This window comes from Balaenoptera borealis (assembly GCF_965194805.1).
Source record: "Balaenoptera borealis genome assembly, chromosome: 10".
NCBI lineage: Eukaryota > Metazoa > Chordata > Mammalia > Artiodactyla > Balaenopteridae > Balaenoptera > Balaenoptera borealis.
In genome coordinates, this window is record NC_138874.1 from 111,758,280 (window position 1) to 111,781,681 (window position 23,402).

The following is a 23,402-nucleotide window of genomic DNA, read 5'->3' on the forward strand; positions in this document are numbered from 1 at the left end:
TTGTCAAAAGCTTTTTCTGCATCTATTGAGATGATCATATGGTTTTTCTTCTTCAATTTTTAAATATGGTGTATCACATTGATTGATTTGCATATATTGAAGAATCCTTGCATCCCTGGGAGAAGTCCCACTTGATCGTGGTGTATGATCCTTTTAATGTGTTGTTGGATTCAGTTTGCTTGTATTTTGTTGAGGATTTTTGCATCTATATTCATCAGTGATATTGGTCTGTAATTTTCTTTTTTGGTAGTGTCTTTGTCTGGTTTTGGTATCAGGGTGATGGTTACCTCATAGAATGAGTTTGGGAGTGTTCCTTCCTCTGCAATTTTTTGGAAGAGTTTGAGAAGGATGGGTGTTAGCTCTTCTCTAAATGTTTGATAGAATTCACCTGTGAAGCCATCTGGTCCTGGACTTTTGTTTGTTGGGAGAATTTAAATCACAGTTTCTTTAAAAAAAGAAAGGGGAGGGATATTCCTTCTAGAAATCAAATTTCCCTGATAGGTTGCTCAGATATAATTTCCACTGACACAATCTATTTTCTCTACTCCTCACGGAGATACACATAAATACTAAGAGCTTATTTTTTCCAACATATTTATATTTTAACTACTAAAATGCCATTTTTAAAGAAATAGAAATGGATTTTCATTAGATTCTACCATTTGAAAATGTATTTCCAATGGTCATTAAAGTGAGAGTGAGTTAGTTTCATAGTCTAATTTGTTTCATGTGGTATAGTTTTTTTGTTTTCAATGAATAATTCACGTAAAGTGTAAAAACTTGTTTGTTTTTGTTTTTTTTTTGGTGTGGAGAGGCAGTTTCCTGGTTTAGTAATGCCCTGTCTTTAAAGCCAGCTGCCTCTGAAGATGGAGAAGAGAGAGTTGCCAGGACAGGTCTTAAATATAGAGTCGTTCATTTTTACTGGGTTATCGTGGGTTCCTATTCATCAAAGCTGCTTATCCAGCGCCTCTGAAATTTGTCTTGTTTAGGCTTGTGAAAATCCTCGTTTCTAACGGCGCAGATGTGAATCTGCAGAATGGAAGTGGCAAGGACAGGTAGGTATGAAACATGCCCTAAACTGTTCCCATACTTGTGTTACTAGGCTTGGGGTTTTGATTTACCCAAATATTTTCTTGTTTCTTTTGACAGTACTGAGAGGTGATAGGTCTCAAAGGAACGATGGCAACTCAAAAACTGGCTTATTCACTTGTCCACTTATTCTTCCGTTCAACAGGGTATTTTGGGGGATATCCATTATAATGCATCTGCCTTCCCTAGCTTGAGCCCAGCAGACACTAAGCACTCAGTAAGTGATAGTTATTGAAGCAGTTTTCTCCAGCCGGGTGCTGGGCATTTGGTTGTAAGTGCCTGTGGCACTTTGTACCTCCCTAAGGGCTCTCATTGCATTTCGCCTGACTCTGTTAACTAGAAGTCTTAGGTGTTTCCAAGGAAGCAAAAGGCATTCACAAAGATACAACCCAATTACTTCCCTGAGATGAAAGGGCTGAGTGCCTTGCAGGAGAAGTTTGTGGAAAGAACATGATACTTGGAAACTTGTTCTTACAATGATGAGAGAATGTTTTAGAAAGACATAAAAATAATCACTAATCTAGTAATTATGTTTAATTAATTAATTCAAATCAACCAATATTTATTGAATGACTACCACATGCCAGGCTCTGTGCTTGGCACTTGGGTAGAACAGTGAATAAAATGCAAAGCCTTTGCTCAAGGAGCTTATAGTCACGTGATGTACGCCGATCAAAGGTTTATGCACTGCAAACTAGTATGTAAGGAGTAGCTACAAAACACTGATCAAATACGGTAAGCCACAAAGAGAACATCAATTTCTAAAATCAGAAAACCTACCTACCACGCTCTCTGGACATAGTGCAGCAATAGATTTTAGTAACATTGAAAAAATCACTTATAAGTTTAAACAGTAGTTTTTCAAATAACTCAGGTATTTTTGGAACTAAGCCATCAATTCAAGAAGTTTGAAAAAATAATAGTGCCATTTTAAAAAGGAAAAAGAAAAACTTGAGAGGTATGAAAGAGAAGAATTTTTAAAAAGTAGAAATTGTTTATAAAATAAAAATTGTTGAGAAATGTAAGAGCTACCTCTTAAACAAAAGTTACACAATAAAATGGACCAATTTTGTAAATCTCAGAGGAAAGAAAAAATTAGAAATCTGAAAGGATTCATAACAGTATAGAGCAAATTTAAGCATGAAAAGAAAGTGGTACATTTGCATCTAAAATAGATTTGATCAAATCATTTAAATGGGTACTTTTTTAGAGAAAATTTAAACTATCAAAATCAACTCAAGAAGTAGAACATCCAAAATAACCAATATCCATACAAGAAATTAGAAAATTTATTAAAAGATCACCTCCAAAATAGGTTCTGTGGTTTGTCTGTTCTACCAATGAGCTTGTTCAGATTTTCTAGGTACTGATAATAACCTTGAACTTTTCCACAGCAGAGAGGAAGCTGGAAAGCTACAGAGGATAGCCTTATTGATAAAATCTGATAGAAAGAAAGCTATTTGTACGTCTTTATGTGAAGACATTTATGTATCTCTTCCATCCTAGCTAAGGGACCATGCCAGGAGGGTAAGGATGTCTAGATTAGGAAATTTCTTTTTTTTTTTTAAAAAGATTTTAATTAATTAATTAATTATGTATTTATTTTTGGCTGTGTTGGGTCTTCGTTTCTGTGTGAGGGCTTTCTCTAGTTGCGGCAAGCGGGGGCCACTCTTCATCGCAGTGCGCGGGCCTCTCACTATCGTGGCCTCTCTTGTTGTGGAGCACAGGCTCCAGACGCGCAGGCTCAGTAGTTGTGGCTCACAGGCTTAGTTGCTCCGCGGCATGTGGGATCTTCCCAGACCAGGGCTCGAACCCGTGTCCCCTGCATTGGCAGGCAGATTCTCAACCACTGCGCCACCAGGGAAGCCCCCAGGACATTTCTTAATATAATAATTCCCATCAGTAGACTGAAGGTGAAAACCTGTGTGTGTGTAACTGGTCCTCTCTTTTTTTTATTTAAAAATTTTTTTCTTATAGCAATGACTTTTGAGGAGACGGGATCAATTATCTTAGAGGATGCCCTATGTTCTTGATCTGCTCAGTTGTCTCCTAGGTGTGAAGGAGGCATTTAACTTGTTCATTATTTCCAATAAAGTTAAAATTAGGTTTAAAGGCTTGATTGGATTCAGGTTAACATTTTTAGCAAGAGCACTTCAGAGCTGGTGTTGTGACTTCAGTTTGCCTCTGTCAGGCCTGTGATGCAGGTTGCCCCACAGTTGGTGATTCTAATTTTGATCCTTTGGTGAGGGTGTAACAGCTAAATCTTTCCTTTGTAAAGATATAGCTTCCCACTGCAATTAGAAAATAATCTATGGGTTAGAAATTCAGTACAGTGTGAATATCCTGTTCTCCATTAAACTTTCATCCAAAAATTTTAGCATCTACTATGATCCTTGCCTGAATCAATTATTTAATTGGGACTTGCCAAAAAGTGATTTTCTAATTCCATGATTCCTCCTTTATTTATTAGCTGTGTAGTCTTCTGTTAACAAGAGCTTCCCTCATCAACTGGGGATGGACTACATTGCATTCTATAAAGACAACATAAATGTTTAAGTACCACTATTTAGAGTAAGGAATTGGTTTAATAGTTATCTCTAATAGTGTCCAATGAGATTTATTTCTTTTTCTTTTTTAAATATCATCATGGACTGGTAGATGTTTTTAAATCCCAACATTTTACTCAATTACAGTGATTATTCATTTTTTGGAGGTATAATTCACATACCCTAAAATTCATTCTGCTACAATGTACAATTCAGCATTAAAAAATATATGAACAGTCTATTTATCTCTTGTAAAAATAAAATACAGTGTGTGTGTGTGAAAAAAAAATATATGAACAAAGTTGTGTAACCACCATCACTATATAAATCCAGAGGATTTTCATCAACACAGAAAGAAGCCCTATATTCATTAGCAGTCGCTTACCATCTCCTCCTTCCAGCTTGAGCGACCACTAACCTGCTAGTTCTGTCTCTATGGATTTGTCTATTCTGGACATTTCATATAAATGAAATCATACTATGTGGCCTTTTGTGTCTGGCTGCTTTTATTTAGCGTAATGTTTTAAGGTTCATCTACATTGTAGCATATATCAGTACTTCATTTCCTTTTTATGGCCAAATTATATTCCATTGTATGGATATACCACAATGTGTCTATCTATCAGTTGATAGACACATGCATTTTATGTGAATGATTTTCATGGCTTTTCCACCCAAATTAGGATTTCTCTCTTAGGTTTAAGCCAGGGAGGGTAAATGTAGACCTGAGTGTGGAGACCGCACTTATAGCCAAATGCTTCTTCTGCTGTGTGTTGCAGTCTAATGCTTGCGTGCTACGCAGGACACCTAGATGTTGTGAAATACCTCCGAAGACACGGTGCTTCTTGGGACACTAGAGACCTAGGAGGCTGTACAGCTCTGCACTGGGCTGCAGATGGAGGCCACTGCAATGTGATTGAGTGGATGATAAAGGACGGCTGTGAGGTACGGATTGTCCTTGTTAACTACACACATACAGTTAAGAACCTAAATGCTGTTCCATAGGGTTTAGGACAAGCAGGGCCTTATGTGGATGTCTTTTGAGTTGTTGAACCTAGAAATGCTGGAGAAAGTTCTCTGACTTATGAGCAAGAAAGTTCCTGAAGCCTTGGGAAAAAAAGATCATTATAGAATTGTTATGATAGTGAGGCTTCAGATTGTCATGGAGGTTCATCTCATGTGGGGGAAGAAGAAACAGTGCTGAATCCAGAGCTGGACCTGATGCTTCTTCTACTTTGTTTATTCCTTTGTTCATTCCCTATGCCAACAAAGCTTGATGGTGCCTCTATAACACACCAGATAATGTCATAGGTGCTGGACACACCAAGATGTTCAGAACTCTTACAGCCATAGTGCTGCTTATTGCTTTTAGAATTAGATTATTTTTATTCTTGGTTTGCTTTAAAGATTAGTCATTAAAAAAAACTTCCAAAGAGCAAACACTATATCAAGAATAGAGCATTCCAGCTCTCGTGTCTTTGCTTTGAAGTAGGCATTTTGGTTTGCTTCTGGTTTCATGTCATCAGAAAGCACAAATTCTACTTGGCAAATAGAAGTAGAGTTGTTTGGACTTCTACAGATATTTGAAGATGGGCAAATAGAATTAGCTCAATTAGGGTAACTGCTGATACCTTTGAAAACTTTAGTTCAAGATTTCAAAGAAGTTAAATAAAAATGTCAGGGCATGGAAATAAGGAATGATGAACAAAATTCTCTCCTAATTGTGATTGCCAGATGGTGTAGACTACTGAGAAGTTAAACTGATGACCTGGAAAATAAACTCGAATGGAGAAGAGTTATGTCTCCCGGAAGATGTCTGTAGATTTGTCCTAGTTTGTCTCTGAAGTGTGATTGAGCAAAAGCAAGGCTTAAGTTGTGGGATCTCACTGGTTCCTGCTGCTGCTTTTAGAGGGCTGAGAAGAGGGCCCCTTGAAGGAAGAGCCTCAATCAAGATAAATCCCTTTTATTACATTTCTTGTTTTGTTTTAGAGACACGCACAAAAGGTCAGAAGGACCAGCCTGCGTGCCTTGGTGGTTCGGGCCCACACCTGCCTTGGGTGGTAGTGATAGCCGCATTCCTCTTGTTTGGTTTATGATGAATTCTGCTCATGCTTTGGACCCAGTAAAAGTCTGTAGCTGAAAATGAAGTTTGACCTTTGCTGAAAGAAGGGCAGGTCTCTGCCATCAACATTTAAATACTGGAATTTTGGAAGTGTAGGCTCTCTGGTCTTTAGTTATGGACACACTCATTTGGGGTGAATTCCATCTTTTTCTGTAGCACTGGAACTCCATATATGTGTCCACCAAAGAATTCTGTGTGGCTGGCAGGTGATGTCAACACGAGTCCCTCTCTGTTCTTGGCAGGTGATTGATCTGATGCTTTGGAAGACGGTTGGATCTGGGAGCAAAGTGGGGCATTGTCACCCTCTTCTCGAATCGAATGATCTATACTGAGAGCGAGTTATTTGCATGGGGGAAGCATTTCTACATTTAATGAGCCATGTGACCTCAGGGAAGGTATTCGACTTCTCTGAGATTTGGTTTAAACATTTGTAAACCAAGAATAAAAATAGCTACCCCTGTTTAACCCCTCAGGACCAAAAGAGAAAATGTGTGTGGAAGTGCATTGAAAATGCATAAAGTACCTTGTAGTACGAGGTGGTTATTTTATAATTATTTAAATATAATGGAGTTTGCTGCCCAAAGGTTATTTGTTATTTGCAAGAGGAAGAGCTGCACATCTTAACGGTGTTGCAGTGGCTAATCTCATACACACAAATCACCTGCAAGGTCCTAAGGCCCTACTGGCAGTTCTTCGTTTGTTATTCCGGTCTGACGCTTCATACTAAAGCTGCAGATAGCTCTGAGTAATTCTTCTGTAAGTAATTCTTCTGAATTAAACCTGTGTGTGCATCCATGCATCCGTCTGTGCACACGTGTATATGTCTACTTCAGAACCACTCTTCATGGGTGGATGAGGCCTTCGTTGGGATTGGAGGAGGCAGTATCTACATTTTATCATTCTAGAATATGTCTTAAAAAGCATGACATTGAAGGATCTTAATGTCGGGCAGATTATTAGAAATGGCCCATCTTACTACCAGGCAAACTACATTTTGGACAAGACATTAGGTTGGCTAACTTTTCAGACTGGATTTCATGTAAGAGATCTGGTTGCTTTGTATTTACTCCAGCTGTAGTTCTCCTGCTTAAAATGAATACCTATTGGTAAGGATCAGGGTGGGTGTTTATATTACTGTCTTGTTCCAGAAGGGATTTAAAGCCACTTACAAAAGACACTTAAAAGTAAGCAGCAGACACTCTTTAAAAACCAGACGAGGAAAGTTAGGCACAAGAAAATAAGGCAGGGCTCACATGGGGCCAAGGAGAAGGCGATTATGTTTCATTTTTCTGTCCCATCTTTTTTTCCATTTGAACAAAATGTAAATGAAGATGCCAGTGGGTGGGGAGGGGCCTCCTGGGGCCTCTCAGCACCCTCTAAAGTGGTCCAAACACAGCTGCTCACTGTGTAAATGTGAATGAAATCAGCACAGTCCAATCAACTCTCACCAGGTCTAGAAAGACTGCTATCTAAATTGGGGGAATTTGGGCAAGTAGACATTTCTTTATAAGTTTCTGATGAGTGATTTTCAGGAAAAGAAAGTGGGCTAAGAGCCCCTCTCCCTGTGGCTCTCCAGGTGGACACCACGGACGCTGGCTCGGGGTGGACCCCGCTCATGAGAGTCTCCGCGGTCTCGGGGAACCAGAAGGTCGCCTCTCTGCTGATTGACGCAGGCGCGGATGTGAACATGAAAGACAAAGACGGGAAGACCCCTCTCATGGTACGCCTTGCTCCACACAGCCGCCTGGCTTGACAGGCGGAATTAAGGTCAGAGCTGCCCCTGTAGCAGAAATTCTTGCCAGTGCAGCCACATAAGAGCACGGGGTTTTGGTTGCCTGTGTATTCCCTATCGGCCTGTGAATTAAGATATGGCAATGTCACCATAGCATTCTTTTGGGGGTGGGTGGGTGGGTGGCGTCACTCTAGTATTTTTGTTGTCTTTTGACAACTTTCTTGAAGGATTACCAACCCCAGTCCCTGGGGCCATTTTAGGATAAAATCAAAGAAGTGCTATTCTCTGTCCTGGTTTGGCCTAGGACTTGTCAGGTCATCTTACATGGAGAAAAGCAGATTTCCTTTCCTCTTCCCTTGCAGTTGCCATCAGTGTGCAGCGGGGCACACGCACCCATCCTGCAAAGCCACAGCGGCCCCAGACAGCTCTGACTCGTGAGCGTGCTGCTGGTGGGCGTCCTGGACCTGGCCCACCAGGCACCCCCTTCCGCTCACCCCCGCTGTTTGTCTTCTAGGTGGCCGTGTTGAATAACCATGAAGAATTAGTCCAGTTACTTCTCGACAGAGGGGCAGACGCAAGTGTGAAAAACGAGGTGTGTAACTCCATCTCCATCTAAGGACTTTTCCTGGCGAGGAGGAGAGAACATAGATACAAAAGAATTTTTCTTGTTTTCTCTTTCAGTTTGGCAAAGGTGTCCTAGAAATGGCCAGAGTTTTTGACAGAAAGGTTGGGATGTTCTTTCTGCCCTTTGAGGCTCATTTTGCAGCACTTAAAAAAAAAACAAAACAAAAAAACCCAAACCTTGGATTTACATGCACCTGTTTTTGTTTACCTAGAATGTCATCTCCTTATTAGAAGAAATGAAAAAAAAGCAAATGCCGAAGAAGTCATCTGTTCGCTGACGGCGGGGCACCTCTTACCTCCCTCCGAAAGCCAAGTGAAACGAAGCAAAACGGGACTTGAACTAGAGAGATGAAATTCTGCATCTTTGAGGGCTATACATTTGATTAATTATTTAGTGAAGATTCACAGTACTTTTGTAACATACAACTGTTCTCACTTTGAAATACATCTTTTTACCTAAGTACGCGTGGCAGTGGTGTCATCATCGGGCGTCTGCAGAACGGGGATGTTTTCTTGTGCTCGGGCTTTTTGGAGTTAGACGTGAAGCAAAATATTTATGTCCCGGAGCTGCACAAACATACACGGGTCTCCCACTTCCCGCTCCTGCCCTCCAAGCTGTCCTCCGAGCCACTCCAGGACCCGGTGGAAATTCCTTCTCCCATGTGTTTTTAATTATGTCCTTCCTTCCCAACCTAAGGCCTTCCAGGCCGTGTGGTCAGGCTGGTGCTCCCTCCTGAGAGACGCTCCTCCTGAAAGCCCAGGAGGCCATGTGAAGAGTTTTCTGCTCAGCCGTTGGCCTCACATCAAAGCACAAGATACATATTTCAAGACTCCGACTCTGCTCCATTAGAGCAGTGCTTTTAGAACAGACCTGTCTGAGGACGTGTTTGCATACACTCAGGCCCTGACAGTGAAAGAGCCGGCCTGCTGGCCTGTTGACAACTTTGCCGAAGAGGAGTATATTATTACATCGAGTCCTCAGAGCAGAAAGGGTTTTGATACTGATCACTCAGTTCTAAGACAAGTAGGAATGAACAGGTCTGCTGGTTGGGAGCTCAGACACAAACGTGTTGGAGCTTTAATTTGGCAGACACACTTAGAAATCAGCAAAGAGGGGAGCGAGCCGACCGCATGCATTTCGCGTCTCCAGAGACAAGCTGGTTAACTTGACCCCAGGAGAAGACCAGCTACAGAGGTCTGCACGGGACTGGAATTGTCTCTGCAGGGAAAGAGAATTTAAAAGGTTATTAAAGTGCCAAAGCTCTGGGGGAAGGGCATAGAGAAAAAACACACCATCAGTTTTTTGATGTTGGCAATTCTCAGCTCTATTCCATACAGCTTATAGACTGTCCACCTTAGGAACTGGATCTGTGGATCATACGCAGTCCTCTCCTTAGATATTTCACTAGCGTTTTACCTTTTGTACAAATGCTTATTCCTTTAGATTTGCTGGAATAGATTTTAAAAAATCTCTCTAAAAATCAGAGCATCGTCACGGCGTTCCAAGGCTCCTTTTCCCCCACCATGATCAATGTTGACTTTCACCTCCACTTCATTCCTTGGTGTGTTGTGTATAATATTCATGACCTATGGGAAGAGGGCACACCCCCTTCTTGTGGAGGTCAACCTTGGCCGTATAATGGGGCTGACTTTGGTCAATGAAACGTGAGTGGAAGTGGCTCCTGTCCCTCCGAGAGGAAGCTTTAAGAATCCCCAGGTTCCTCTTGCCTCTGCCACAAGACCAGCTGTGATTTGGATGGTGGCTACTCCATCAGCCCAGGGTCCTGAGACAAGAGCCAGAGCTCCCCCAGGATGGACATGACATGTGAGTGAGAAATAGCCCTTTCATGCCATAAGTCGCTGAAATTTAAGAGTGGCTTGTCATCGCAGTGTAACTTAGCCAAAAATGACTGCTTGTAAGGTCCTAGCTTGTATCTGTGAATTTAATTTTCCACTGAAGCACCTCTCAAGTCCTTTGGTTTCCAGTCTTATTTTATTCAGACTTTAAATTTTTATCTATCTAATTTTTATCTATCTAATTTTTATCTATCTACCTACCTTTCTTACCTATCTATCTATATTCGGACTTTTTAAAATTCAGGAATGGGTGTTGAATTTTATCAAATGTCTTTTGTAGCATCTCTGGTTATCATAATATGGCCTATTTCCCTACAAGCTATTAATTTGCTGACTTGGATTACTAGATTTTTAAATATTGAACCATCCTTATACTCCTGAGATGATCTCATTGGGTTACAGTGGGCTGCTGAGTTCTATATGCTCAGGTGCTATGTGTGTTTGCTTTTTTAATATTTTTCCTTAATAAGATTAGATTGTGGTTTACCTTGTGTTTTGAATTTTCCCAAGGAAGCAACCCATGCTTTTATTAGCTTCATTTTTCCCAAGTAATTTATACTTTTTATTTCTGAATTGGAATTCCCTCTGGATTGGAATCTCTCGGGAAAGGGCATGAGCAATGGATTGTCACAAGCATCCCAGGTGAGTGCTTATAATTCAAGGAGTCTGAGAAACATGGCTGTAGAGTGTGTTAACACAAATGGTTTCATTTGCTATTTGCTAGATAATCTGCTATTCAGCTTTGACTCAACAGTCATTGCATTTCTAGGGCATAGATTGTTTTTCTACTTTCAGTGCATTATTTTATATATATATATAAAATCAATTGAGCTACATTATTAACTATGAGGTCTTCTATGTACTTATTTTTTGCCTGCTTGGTTTGTCATGGGTAGAGGGTGGTAAGAATAAGGACACCTGTTACCATTCTGTAAATCTATTTTTCTCGGTATTTACTGCAGTTCTTTATGAAATTGGATGCTAGTTAAAAAAAAATTTGTAATACATTCCCATTGCAATTAGATTTTTATTCTGGATATGCCTGATGTAAATGTTTCTAATCCTGCTTGCTTTCTTTTTGAATCTCTTCTATAAATAAGGTGAGTTTTAAAAATTTATTTGATAGGTTATGTATCACATCGTTCAAAGAAGTATTAGGTTCCCCCCCGCCCCACAGTGTGTGTGAAAAGGCATAAAGGCAACTTCTTCCATCCTTGTCCCATCACCTGACTGGCTCAGGTGGACTGCAGCATGCATCCCCCAACCCTCCAGCTCACCATCCTTCTCAGATTCTTAGGCATCTATAAACGAATGCAAATATAGATACATTTTTCTACATGAGAGTTCCCCTCCCCCCCCATTTTGGTAACATGCTCAGTAATGAATGAGACTCATCTTTATATTAACCTGTATACCATTTATTGGATATAATATGCGTAACATTGACTTTTTTCTATGGAAAAGCAGGTTGTATTACCTGTAGACCCCCAATATGAGAAATGTGTACAAAGGTAACAGACCGTAACATAAAAAGGTATGTGAAAAAAATTAGCAAACCAAAGCATGATAAATGGATGAAGCACTATAAAAATGAATGTACTGGTTTAGTAGCTGTAACTTTGTACTGTGCTGAATAGCCTGTAGCCAAGTTTTACAGAGTTATACTTATGTGCCACACACATGAAACAGTGCACCTTCCTTAAAACCTCCCCACTTGACCTGATAGACGGTCCAAGAGCGCAATGAACTCTGACGCTACTTGTTCTCCTTGGACTCTTAGAGGGTTTTCTCTTTCTAGTTTGATGTATTTTTTCTATCACTGTCCTTCTTACTTAAGTACTTGCTTATATAGGCCATGAACATAGACATCATTCCACTTCTTTGTAAAACTAAAATGATCACATGAGATTTATCCTTTTTTTCTGGATTTACAGTGTGCTAAATTGAGAACTAAAAAATTATCTCATGGAAGGAGAATCACAGGGAGAATACAGGACATGTTTTTTGGAGATGATGTGGAAACATCAGGGTTGGTTACAGAGTATTGAGCCTGGAAGAGCCAAATCACATTGAGAATTCCTTTGTGTGTTAAATCTTATGGCTATCACAATCCATTATTGAATATTATGACAATTTTATATGCAGTGTTTCTTCTCCTGATTTTTCTCATATAGAACAGGCTCTTAATGGCTGGATTCTAAGCCACCCACTGCTGTCCCAAAAGTAAAGAGGGGGTTTTCTTTAAGAAAGGCAGGGAAACAGTTTATTCACGTGCAGGTAAATGGCTTCTGGAAGCATCACTGCACAGAAATGGTTCTCAGCCTGGGGCTCACGAATCTTTCTTAGCTTGTTGTTACTGGTGTGACTATCAGAGTTTTCAAATAGGTTTAAAAGAAAGAGATGTCAATGGGAACTGTAGAGTGCGTCAAGAGAATTTTGTAATTAGAGGTGAACTGATTTTCTATGGCCAACTCCCCCTTCTAATAGATAGAAGTCTTTAGCATCCCTCCTGGAGGAGGGACGCTGCTGGAGTCCGGGCTGGCGGGGGAGCCGGCAGGGCTGCTCCAGGCTGCGGGGCTGGAGAAGGCTGGGCTTTGGGTGTCCGATGGGTGGACTTGTGGGGGAGCCACCACTCTGGCTGACCTGAAGTAGCTAAAAACGCAGAGATCTGTCAGAGATTGGAGAGGCCTCGGTGCTGGGTTGGGCCTGGGGAAGGAACTGGTGTCTGGGCGATAAGGAGTGGCCAAGGGACGTATTAGCCTAGGCTGCCTGTGTCCAGATGTGTTCATGGCCTGCTCGTGAGTTGTGGGAAGGAGAAGAGATGGCAGCTGCCAGCCAGCCATCGTGCGGGGGACCCACAGCCTGAGTCACCCCTGGGGGTCAGCATCGGCACCGGGAGACTTCTGGGTGTAATGTTTATCTGGGTTACTTGTGTTTGGTTGGGGTCAGTTTGCTAGCAGTGAGGAAGGATCTCCAGACGGAGTCTGCCCTGGGCTTCCTGCTCCTTGCACACCTCGCGGAGCCCTCCAGAGCAAACGTTTTAAATGAAATAAGCCTCATGCTGAAAGCCTGCGAGGGGTCAGGTTGCTGCCCAGGCATCGTGCCCTCTTGGGTGTCGGGGTCTCAATGGCTCAGAGTGCTTTGTAAACAGCAGTGGAGAGATGGCAGGGAGATGCTTGAGAATTCCCGCCGGGCCAGCACCAGGCTCTGTTTAGCACCACGGAGATCACAGGCTCCTAAGAATGGTCCGCCACAGAGCAGAGTTTGAGATGTTCTGCTCTTAGGGGTTACGCTGATGTGTCGTATTGATTTGCCGGAACGATGGGCTCTGGTTTCAGACTAAGAATTCCTAATAAAGTTAAGAAGGCATAAAATTGTCCCCTTTGAGACTAGTCAGGAGTATTTATTCTCATGTAGTTTAATTTGTTGCTCTTGTGGTTTTTTGTGATGTCATCCCACATGTGTAAGCTGGAAAAATTCACACTGGGAAGTGTAATCTCTATGTGCATATTTTGACAATGGAAAATGTTATGTACTGTTTCTCTTGGTTGCTACACATCTGATTCCATGTGTCAGGAAAACAAACCGTTACACAAAATTTCAGGCGATAAACTTTTCAGTAGAATGCCTGGAAGATTAGCCATCTACTTCCCAGTAAAGTGGGGTCATACAACCTACAACTCTCATAAGATGGAGGAAGGAAAGTGACTACCCTTAGGGCCTGCTCTGTGTCGAGGCATGCTGACTTTCTCAGCGAGGGCCTTCTAAGCCCCCATCAACTCTATTATTCATGCCTATACAATTAAAAAAATATTAAAAATAGACTGCCATTGAAATATAAGCATTAACTTTTGTTTCTATCATCTATGAGGATATAAAAAGGGGGAGGAATAGCTTCCCCCCCCCCAAACAACCTGGCTATTGGTTACTTTCCTAAGTTATATTAAAATGAAAGTTATTGTTTAATATGCTTCATTTGATAAATATTGCATTTGGAAGTATTGTTCCTCTAATAATATTATCTGTGTATTGTAAGGGGATATTAGGTTTAACTATGTTCTTTTCCAGAAATAAATTGCATGGCTCTATAGAAGCACTTAGTACTATAGAGAGATAAGAATGTGTCATCAGCCGTGGCCCCTAAGTGGCCATTGATGATGAGATGTAAGATCACAGCATTAATCTCCTTTAATATCAAACTATTCCTGGTTCTCTGAAATAGAAGCATAGGAACTATAATTAAGGACAGACAAAAAAAAAAAAAAGTTCACATCCTCTTCCTTACACTAGGAGAAGGGGCTACAATGCCAGATCCAAGGATTTGGGCATCTACAAAGACAATACCCACATAATGCACCATAAAAATTCTGTAAACTTTTCAACAGCATATGTTTTGGCCTTAGTATAGTTACCAAATATAATACCAGTTATAGTAATTCTGTATGTACTCATCAGCAGTAATAGTTTCTAACATGGCTTTATAGTTTTAAGAAATTAATAAATGTATAATGAACAGTTGCATGCTATAAGAGTTGGAATGTATTAGAGCCGAGTTCCCTTTTGTGTGTGTGTGTGTGTGTGAGAGACATGGATTTATTGAGTTTATCCATGATCGTGAATACTATGTTCCCTGGATACGGTGGGAACACGCGGAGAGTTAAATGCACTCTTGTTTCTGGAAGGCAAACCAAGATTCTTGGTACGTTTTGTCTTTCTGCTTCAAGGCATAGAAAAACCATTGAAATGACCCCAGATGAAGTCCCTGTCATAAAACAGAGTGGATTATGGAACTGCTGTCAATTGCCTTCTAATGTGAAAACCAGTCGCATATGACCCCACTAGAAGACAGACAGAGGCATAATGGCATTTTTACCTTGTCTGAGTCATTTTGTCATTTTCATGCCATCAGATACAAGCATCTTCAAGATCTCCTTTTGGAAACGGCTCCCCAGTCAGACCTCTAAAGGGTGGGAGGCTGATGGGGCTGCTGCCCAAGACTGCACTTCGTGAATCCTGAGGATGAGGACTTTGTTTCCTTCGCCCATTTCTGTGATGCTCAACAGGTAAGTTGTAAGTGCTTAAGAAACAGATTCAGACTCTGTGCCAAAAACATCTTTCAAAGATTTCCTCAGCCAAGTTGGGAAAATAAGATGCCCCAAAGAGAACTTACTAGTAACTTAGGGTTCTTTGTCCAACATATACTAACAAGGATAGCAGACCATAACCTGTCCCAGTGAACACAGCATTCCATTTGGTTGTAGTTTTTGCAAGCATAGGGATTCTGCCTAATTTTTAATAAGTTGAACCTTGCAGTAAAAGGAGATTTTTATCTACAGAATTGAGTCACTAGATCTGGTTACCGGTTCACATCTGAAAATAGTTATACTCTGTGGAAAGCCTCATCTATCTGTCGGAACACAGAATCATTGTATTACAGTCAAGAACACAAGGTGGTAATTTGTTTAGCTCCAAACAGTACAGGGAGATGGAGGGTTGCAGTGCTTGGGCAGTAGCTGTCTTTGTAGAAACACACCACCTTTCCCTATCTAAATAAGGTGCGGATGCCAGCACTCCTTAAAGGGCAGCCAGGGAAAGAAGTTCTTGGTGTTTCTATAAAGCAAACTTCTCTGCCTGCTCTCCAAATGCGCTCAGGGCTGGTGAGCTCAAGGTCAAGTTTCTGCCTGGCCTCGTGTTCCAGTCTCTATACTGGTGTGGCCACACCTTAAAATTCCTTTCCGCAACCCAGGTTCTCTCCAAAGCTTCCCGGCCAGAAGCCAGGTCCTTCCCTGTTACCCTGGAGCTTCAAGGGATAATAACCCTGGTGGGCCAGCCTGTCAGCTGTGACAGGGCCCAGGTTATCCCTGCAAGCCAAGCGTAGGCTGGACCAGAAGCCAGGCTCTGGCCTGAGAGCAGGGGTTCCAGAAAATCACTCGAGGTCCTACCTGGGGTCTCTTGAGCTGTGTCTGGTACCATAACCATAGCCATGGGTAGCTGGGGAACTGCTGTCCAATAAAGCCTCCTTCAAAAAGTAAACATCCTGTCCAGAATCCCAGAAAGCATGATATTTCAAGTTCACTAAACTATTAAAAGCACAAAAAGCCTTCCTTCCATGGAAAACTCAGTGATGGTTTAAAAACAAAAAAAATCACGCCCACTACAGCGCACTGCGCTGTAGCAAGCATTCTGCATAAATTAATAATTTACAAGTACCTGAGCAAGTAAAAGTATACAGAGCACCATAGCACAGCACAGCACCGACGGCAGTAGCTCAAAGTTCTTCAAATCATGGTGTTTGAAACATTAAAAAAAATTCTAAAAGTTGGTACAAAAAATAACTCCAACTGGAGTTGAGAGATAGATAGTGCAAACTTCTGTCTTCATTGTTGAACAACGGTGTTGGCTTGCTTCTCACTTTGCATAGGCGATGTGGGTGGCTCTGGGCACTTGATGGGGCTGTTTGGAAGCAGGTCTGCAGGAAGAGCAACCAGAGAGGAGAAAACAAAACTGTAGTTAGAGGAGGCCCTGCCAGCGATTTCTGCAGACACAGATGCCTGGGTTGGAGATGCCTTTTCTTGCACTGTGATGTCCTTCCAGGATCAGACCCCCACCCCCTGCCCTGGGGGCTGGAGACCCCTCTTGCTTTCAGCAGGAATTGCAGGTCCCAGAAGGGATCACGCTGAGAGCTGCAGCATCTTCAGCCGTTTATGACCCTTTCCAAAGCTACTGCTCCCGTCCGTCCACGGGAGAAGAGTGCCATTCAACAGAAAAATGGTGCAAGCCACAAAGGTGAGCCTCACGTGTAACTTTAAATTTTGTAGCAGTCTTAAGTAAAAATAGATAAAACTAACTTTAGTCATATGTTTCACTTAACCCACTCTATCCAGAGTAATAGTATTTCAATGTGTCACCAACATACAGATTAATGGGATAGTTGACATGTTGGGGTACTGACTCTTCAAAATCCAGTGTGGGGAATTTCCTGGTGGTCCAGTGGTTAGGACTCCGTCCTTCCACTACAGGGGGCACGGGGTCAATCCCTGGTTGGGGAACTTCAATCCCTGGTTGGGGAACTAAGATCCCGCACGCTGCGAGGTGTGGCCAATAAAAAAATCCAGCGTGTATTTGCAGGGCCAGCATATCTTATCTTCCACCAGCCACAGTGTACCCAGCAGCGACTGTATTAGTGCCGCTCCAGAGCGCAAAGCTGGGCCTGTGGGATCCCTTGGAAACGAACATACAGAGGATTCTCCTTCCGGGAGGAGACCAAAACCAGCTCGCACTGATGTCAGCAACTGGCAGACCTAAGCAACTGGCCACTGCTTGAGGTCATTTAAAAAGAGAGCCTTCCCCAGAGGATCTAAACAGACATTTCTCCAAAGAAGACACACAGATGGCCAAAAAGCACATGACAAGATGCTCAACATCACTAATTATCAGAGAAATGTAAATCAAAACTACAATGAGGTATCACCTCACACTGGTCAGAATGGCCATCACCAAAAAAAATCTACAAACAAATGCTGGAGAGGGTGTGGAGAGAAGGAACCCTCCTACACTGTTGGTAGGAGTGTAAATTGGTGCAGCCACTATGGAGAACAGTATGGAGGTTCCTTAAAAAACTGAAAACAGAGTTGCCATATGATCTAGCAATCCCACTCCTGGTCATATATCTATCTGGAGAAAACCATAATTCGAAAAGATACATGCACCCCAATGTTCATTGCAGCACTATTCACAACAGCCAAGACATGGAAGCAACCTACATGTCCGTCGACACAGGAATGGATAAAGAAGATGTGGTATGTACACAATGGAATACTACTCAGCCATAAAAAAGCATGAAATAATGCCATTTGCAGCCACATGGATGGACCTACAGATTATCATACTAAGCGAAGTAAGCCAAAGACAAATATCATCTGATATCACTTATGTGTGGCATCTAAAATATGGCACAAATGAACTTATCTACAAAACCAAAAAGACTCACAGAGAACAGACTTGTGGTTTCCAAGGGGGAGGGAAGGGGAGTTTGGGGTTAGCAGATACAAACTATTATATGTAGAATGGATAAACAAACAACAAGGTCCTACTGTATAGCACAGGGAACTATATTCAATATCCTATGATAAACCACAATGGAAAGAATATATGTATAACTGAATCATTTTGCTGTACAGCAGAAATTAACATTGTAAATCAACTATACTTAAATAAAAAAGGCCCTTCCCCTCTTCATGTCCATGTAAAGTGGTGTTTTTTCCTTTTGAACAAGAAAAGTAACTTCAAGATCAGTGTACAAACCACAGTGAAATAATTAGGATGCTCTGCAGTTTTTCTGTACTTATGTAGTCGGGAATTAAACCACTGCCCTGACCCTTTGACCGGCTTTATCTGAGATACATTAGGCAGCTATCTCTTTCGTGGGCCAAACATTTTTCCTAAGAGCTGTAATGAAATCACGAGTGTGTGCGTTTCCCTTCAGAGATGCTGAATTATTACTGAACCCAGGGCCTGGCCAACACCTACCTTTGGTTCTTTGGAGCTCACAAAGCAAGCTGCCTGCGAAGGGGGTATATGTTTTGGGTGAGGGTTTAACCCATCTGTGTGCTGGTAAATGTTTAACTACCCACCACAGGGGGGAAGGAGGAGGACCTGATCTATAGCGTTTGCTGACTTCCATGGTATAAATACTCATGCTCCCAACATGATGTGGCTGAATATGGAAGAGATGTGCAGTGGCCACCATGGCATGGCATTTTCATCACATAGGAATGACAGATACAGTAATCTCAAGAATGTGGGTTGCGAGAACTACCATATGACCCAGCAATCCCACTACTGGGCATATACCCTGAGAAAACCATAATTCAAAAAGACACATGCACCCCAATGTTCACTGCAGCACTATTTACAATAGCCAGGACATGGAAGCAACCTAAGTGTCCATCAACAGATGAATGGATAAAGAAGATGTGGTACATATACACAATGGAATATTACTCAGCCATAAAAAGAAACGAAACTGAGTTATTTGTAGTGAGGTGGACGGACCTAGAGTCTGTCCTACAGAGTGAAGTAAGTCAGAAAGAGAAAAACAAATACTGTATGGCTAACACATATATATGGAATCTAAGGGAAAAAAAATAAAATGGTTCTGGAGAACGTAGGGGCAGGACAGGAATAAAGACAAAGACATAGACAATGGACTTGAGGACACGGGGAGGGGGAAGCTGGGACGAAGTGAGAGAGTGGCATGGACATATACACACTACCAAATGTAAATAGATAGCTAATGGGAAGCAGCCGCATAGCACAGGGAGATCAACTCGGTGCTTTGTGACCACCTAGAGGGGTGAGATAGGGAGGGTGGGAGGGAGACGCAAGACGGAGGGGATATGGGGATATATGTATACGTATAGCTAAGTTACTTTGTGATACAGCAGAAACTAATAGTTCTCGCAAAGCAGTGTGGGCTGGCTCCAGCACACCACTGGGTTAAACCTCCCTGCCCAAGTCCAGATTCAGGGCTGTGCCTTCCTCATCCCCTGGGGGAGGGCGTAGGAGATGACCACAGCTGCAGCTCAGTCTTCAAAGGTGATTCCTTTTGCCGGCTGAGGCGGAAGCTCCCACTTACCCCCGCCCAGCAGCTTCTTTAGCCTGACTTCTTACATTCCCCCTTATTTCATCCATGACCCTCCAACCTCACCTCATTTCTCGGGATCCCAGGGCTTGGGCAGAGGCCATCAAGGTCCAAGTGGGATTTCTGAAGGTAGGTGTCCAGCCTTCATAATATCGCACCACTTGCTGGCTTTCTCTCCTTTGGGGGGCATGGCCCAGCCCAGATCAACAGCCACAGCTTTGAGGGAGCTGTTCTACTTGATCTTGAGTCGACCTCATGGGTAGGCTGGGATCATTGCTACGAGTGACACGTGATGCCTACAATTATAGCTCCCTGCTGCTTCCTGCTTATTCTTTACATCCGCCCTCACGTCCGTTTTATATTGTTCCCAGGGGTGGGGAGTGCAGGACGCACAGCCGCCACTGCCACCCCCATGTCCTCCTGTGGCTTGAGAAGCACGGCTCGGTGCAGCTGCGCCCACATAGTTTCGGGGAGAAAAAGAGGGACATGGGTGCATCACACCAACCTGATGGGCGCCAGGCGGAGCCCAGACTCCTGCTGTCCCAGGGTCCTGGCAAGCCGGGTTGTCCTGTTCAAAGGATCTGCAGGCAGAGGCTTCTGAGGAGGGTTTGGCTTACGAGTTCCCTGCAATAAACCACAGGATTATGTCTGATCACCATCCCCGTGAACTCGGACAAGACACTGACCTCAGGAGCTGTTAGAGTCCCCTGGAGCGTGGGGTAGGGAGAGGAGAGTGGTTAAGTTGCTACACAGCCCAAGTTTCATTTACTGTAAACTTTCTGAATACGATCCTCTAACCATACAGGTGTGGTGGTGGTGCGTGCGTGCGTGCGTGCGTGCGTGCGTGCGTGTGTGTGTGTGTGTGAGGGTGGGTGACCTGTGTTAAAGATTTAACCATAGCATCATTTAGTTAGTCACTCAAATATGGGTCCTTCAGCTGCCATGCTGTTCCCAGGCCTTGGAAGTATAGTTGATGCTGGTGTTTCTGGGCCAGTGTTACCCAGGGGATGTAAACTTTCCTGTGCTTTTAGGCTTCTTTTCAATTTATAAAGGCCTAACATGAGAAGTTGGTGAAAATCTTTTCAAAGAACACATTCATTGCTTCAAATTTGCCAGAATCCCGTAACAGAACTTGTTCAGCTGTGGGCGAACCAGACAATGAAGGTGACCATCCTTCACCCATCAGTGTGGGGTCGGTAACACCCCTCCATGAAATACACAAAGGTTCTGCTACCAAAATATTTTCTAATAATTCGTTCAGAGAGTCACAAACTGGCTTGCAAAATGACACCCAGAAGGAAAACCCAAGACACAGTGGTTCGAGGGACAGATACTGTTCTGTAAGGAAGCTGATGGGGGCGGTGCTGTATTGGCCAGAGGCCAGTGAGGGAGTTGGCAGTAGAAGGTGGGCAGAGCATGAACTTGGAGTATCTGCTCTGGGTTTTGTACAAATACCAATACTCTGGGACTCGTGCAAGTCACCTGACTTCTCTGAACCTCAACTTCTCTGTCTGTAAAGTGGGAGAAAACAAGACCCATCTCATAGCACTGTTATGAGGACTAAATAAAATAATGTATGGGAAGCTCCCAGAATATAGATAACAATGATTAAAAGTCACTTGTGGGACTTCCCTGGTGGCACAGTGGTTAAGGCTCCGCGCTCCCAATGCAGGGGGCCCGGGTTTGATCCCTGGTGGGGCAACTAGATCCCACATGTGTGCTGCAACTAAGAGCTCACATGCCACAACTAAGGAGCACACCTGCTGCAACTAAGACCCGGCACAACCCCCCCCCCCCCAGTAAAAGGCACTTGTGTTCCTGGGGTCCCTTCCTTGGCTACTGTGAGAGTGGGGCTCACTGGAGCCAGGTTGGAAAGTCAGTGAGTGTTGATAACACTCTCTTTTGGGCCCAGGGTGAACATAGGCATCAAGGCACCACCTGTGCTGGTCCTCGGAGCATAGAAGCACTCACACATGTACAGAAAGTCTGTAGGAAATGGTGCTAGAAACTCAAGGAAGACAGGACATCCTAATACGCAGATGACCTCATCCACTGTCATGGAACTCAGTATTCCATACATCCAGAATACTCAAGATGATTTAAACACATACGAGTTGAATTTCTCATAGTACTCATCCCACTAAAATTATATCTCCGCAGCAATCGGAGCTCAGTTAAAAGAAGGCGACAATATAGTCACAATTTAACGTAGCTTTGTAAAGCAAAGGAAGCTACCACAGGAGTCTGTCAACCACAGCTGTACGGAAAATACAGCAACTTGAAACAGTGCGGAAACTGGGATGGGAAAGAGCCACCGAACAAGGAACAGACTTAAAAGTGCCATTTCTACATCAGCTCTCATTAATGGAAATATTAACAGCCTGTTGAATGTAAAACAGAACACAACCTTCACTAGAAATACAGACCATACAATAAGCACAAGCACCGAAGTCAGGACGTTTGTATATCCAACCACAGGCTCTGCGCTTACAAGCTCTGAGAGCACACAAGTTATTTAACTTCTTTAAGTTGCAGAGAGGAGATGATGTGAGGGTTCAGGGAGAGATTATCTATTAATCTCTTAGCATAGAGCCTGGCACACAGCGACCAATAAGTGTTAGCTGCTACTGCTTCACAACTACTATTATTGAAGGAGTAAATTTAACCATCTAAAAGCACCATAATCCTCCCAACAAACACTGGGTGATAAACCATGGCACTAAATCAAGCTCCATTTCCTGTAAAGTGGTAGAAAACAATGAGCACGCTAATATGTGCAATGTAAAAATGAATGCACGCACCCACATTTGAGGATTAAATAATTCATTACTAAATGACACTAGTTTTGCCTCTAAGTATGAATAAATATCTAGTCTTGGTAGTAAAGACAATGGCAGGTTTTTATTACACTACTGGAGAAAAAGGGAGATGTATGTTACAGTGTATCACAATATATTTGGATTTATCATGGATGCTTAGGAGATAGGTTGGCCATTCATTCTGGTTTTGCCTGGGACATTCCCAATTTACGGCTGAGTTTAATTTATTAATCATAGTCTTTCTCATGTGCCCTGGTTTAGAGGACAAATTATATGGTCACGATAGTGATAAAAGCCCAAACAGTTAAGATATTGATTGAAAGTTCTGATTCAAACCTGGGCTCAGCAGAGGCACCAATTCCCCTCCCTCCTGCCGTGCCCATGACATGGTTTTGATGGAAACATGAAACAGGTAGCTGCCTAGGTAAGATGCTAGCTTCCCACCAGGCCCAACTGGGACAAACTGGCATCATGGAACAGCGGGGTTAGTCAAAGGTGATGTATCCTCCCTCCTCAGGGATCAGGCATGGAGCCCATGAAATATTTGGGTAGAAGCACCAGCTGCATGTGCCTTGACCTTGCAGAAAAGGGTGGGGCTTCCACACTCCCTTTTAGGCACTGCTCTTCAAGCTGCCTTTGCAAAACCTGAACCTGGGCTTTCCCAATGACATCCAATCCAGCCTGGCCACAAAGAGCCATGGGAATGGAGCTGAGGAATGACTCCAGGCCAAGTTGCTCACACTCAATAAACATTTCTTTAGATTGATTTTCATTTTAAACAAGGAAATGAGTTCAGACCCCCATTTCTCTTCCCTCTCAACTTCTAGGTACCAGAGAAAAATCGAGATCTGTTATTACACAGAGTTGTCTCATTTCTCCATTTTCTGCTCATGTTTTAGCAATAGCCACATATTTAAAATATTATAGTGGGATGAGAACAAATTTTTAGATCCAAATATAGCCCCTTGCT

General features: G+C 42.7%; 2 protein-coding genes across 7 annotated transcripts in view; one reads left to right on the forward strand and one right to left on the reverse strand.

The window, feature by feature from the left end:
- Nucleotides 1-8,573, forward strand: part of FANK1 (fibronectin type III and ankyrin repeat domains 1) — a gene marked incomplete at its 5' end in the record, with an annotated part of 127,596 nt that extends 119,023 nt beyond the window's left edge. For 2 of the 6 annotated variants that reach the window (XM_082406626.1, XM_082406630.1), the window contains 6 exons: nt 990-1,055; nt 4,415-4,580; nt 7,334-7,477; nt 8,004-8,081; nt 8,171-8,215; nt 8,326-8,573. In XM_082406626.1, the coding sequence (XP_082262752.1) occupies nt 990-1,055; nt 4,415-4,580; nt 7,334-7,477; nt 8,004-8,081; nt 8,171-8,215; nt 8,326-8,391 (565 nt within the window). In that variant the 3' untranslated portion in view covers nt 8,392-8,573. The other 4 variants (XM_082406625.1, XM_082406627.1, XM_082406628.1 and 1 more) reach the window with 4 other exon arrangements.
- A 2,793-nt stretch (nt 8,574-11,366) lies between these two features.
- ADAM12 (ADAM metallopeptidase domain 12) overlaps nt 11,367-23,402 on the reverse strand; it is a 387,856-nt gene continuing 375,820 nt past the window's right edge. The window contains exons 22-23 of the mRNA XM_082406618.1: nt 20,119-20,237; nt 11,367-16,439 (exon numbers count right to left, since the gene is read on the reverse strand). Of these exons, the coding sequence (XP_082262744.1) occupies nt 16,379-16,439; nt 20,119-20,237 (180 nt within the window). The 3' untranslated portion in view covers nt 11,367-16,378. The remainder of the gene's footprint in view (nt 16,440-20,118; nt 20,238-23,402) is intronic.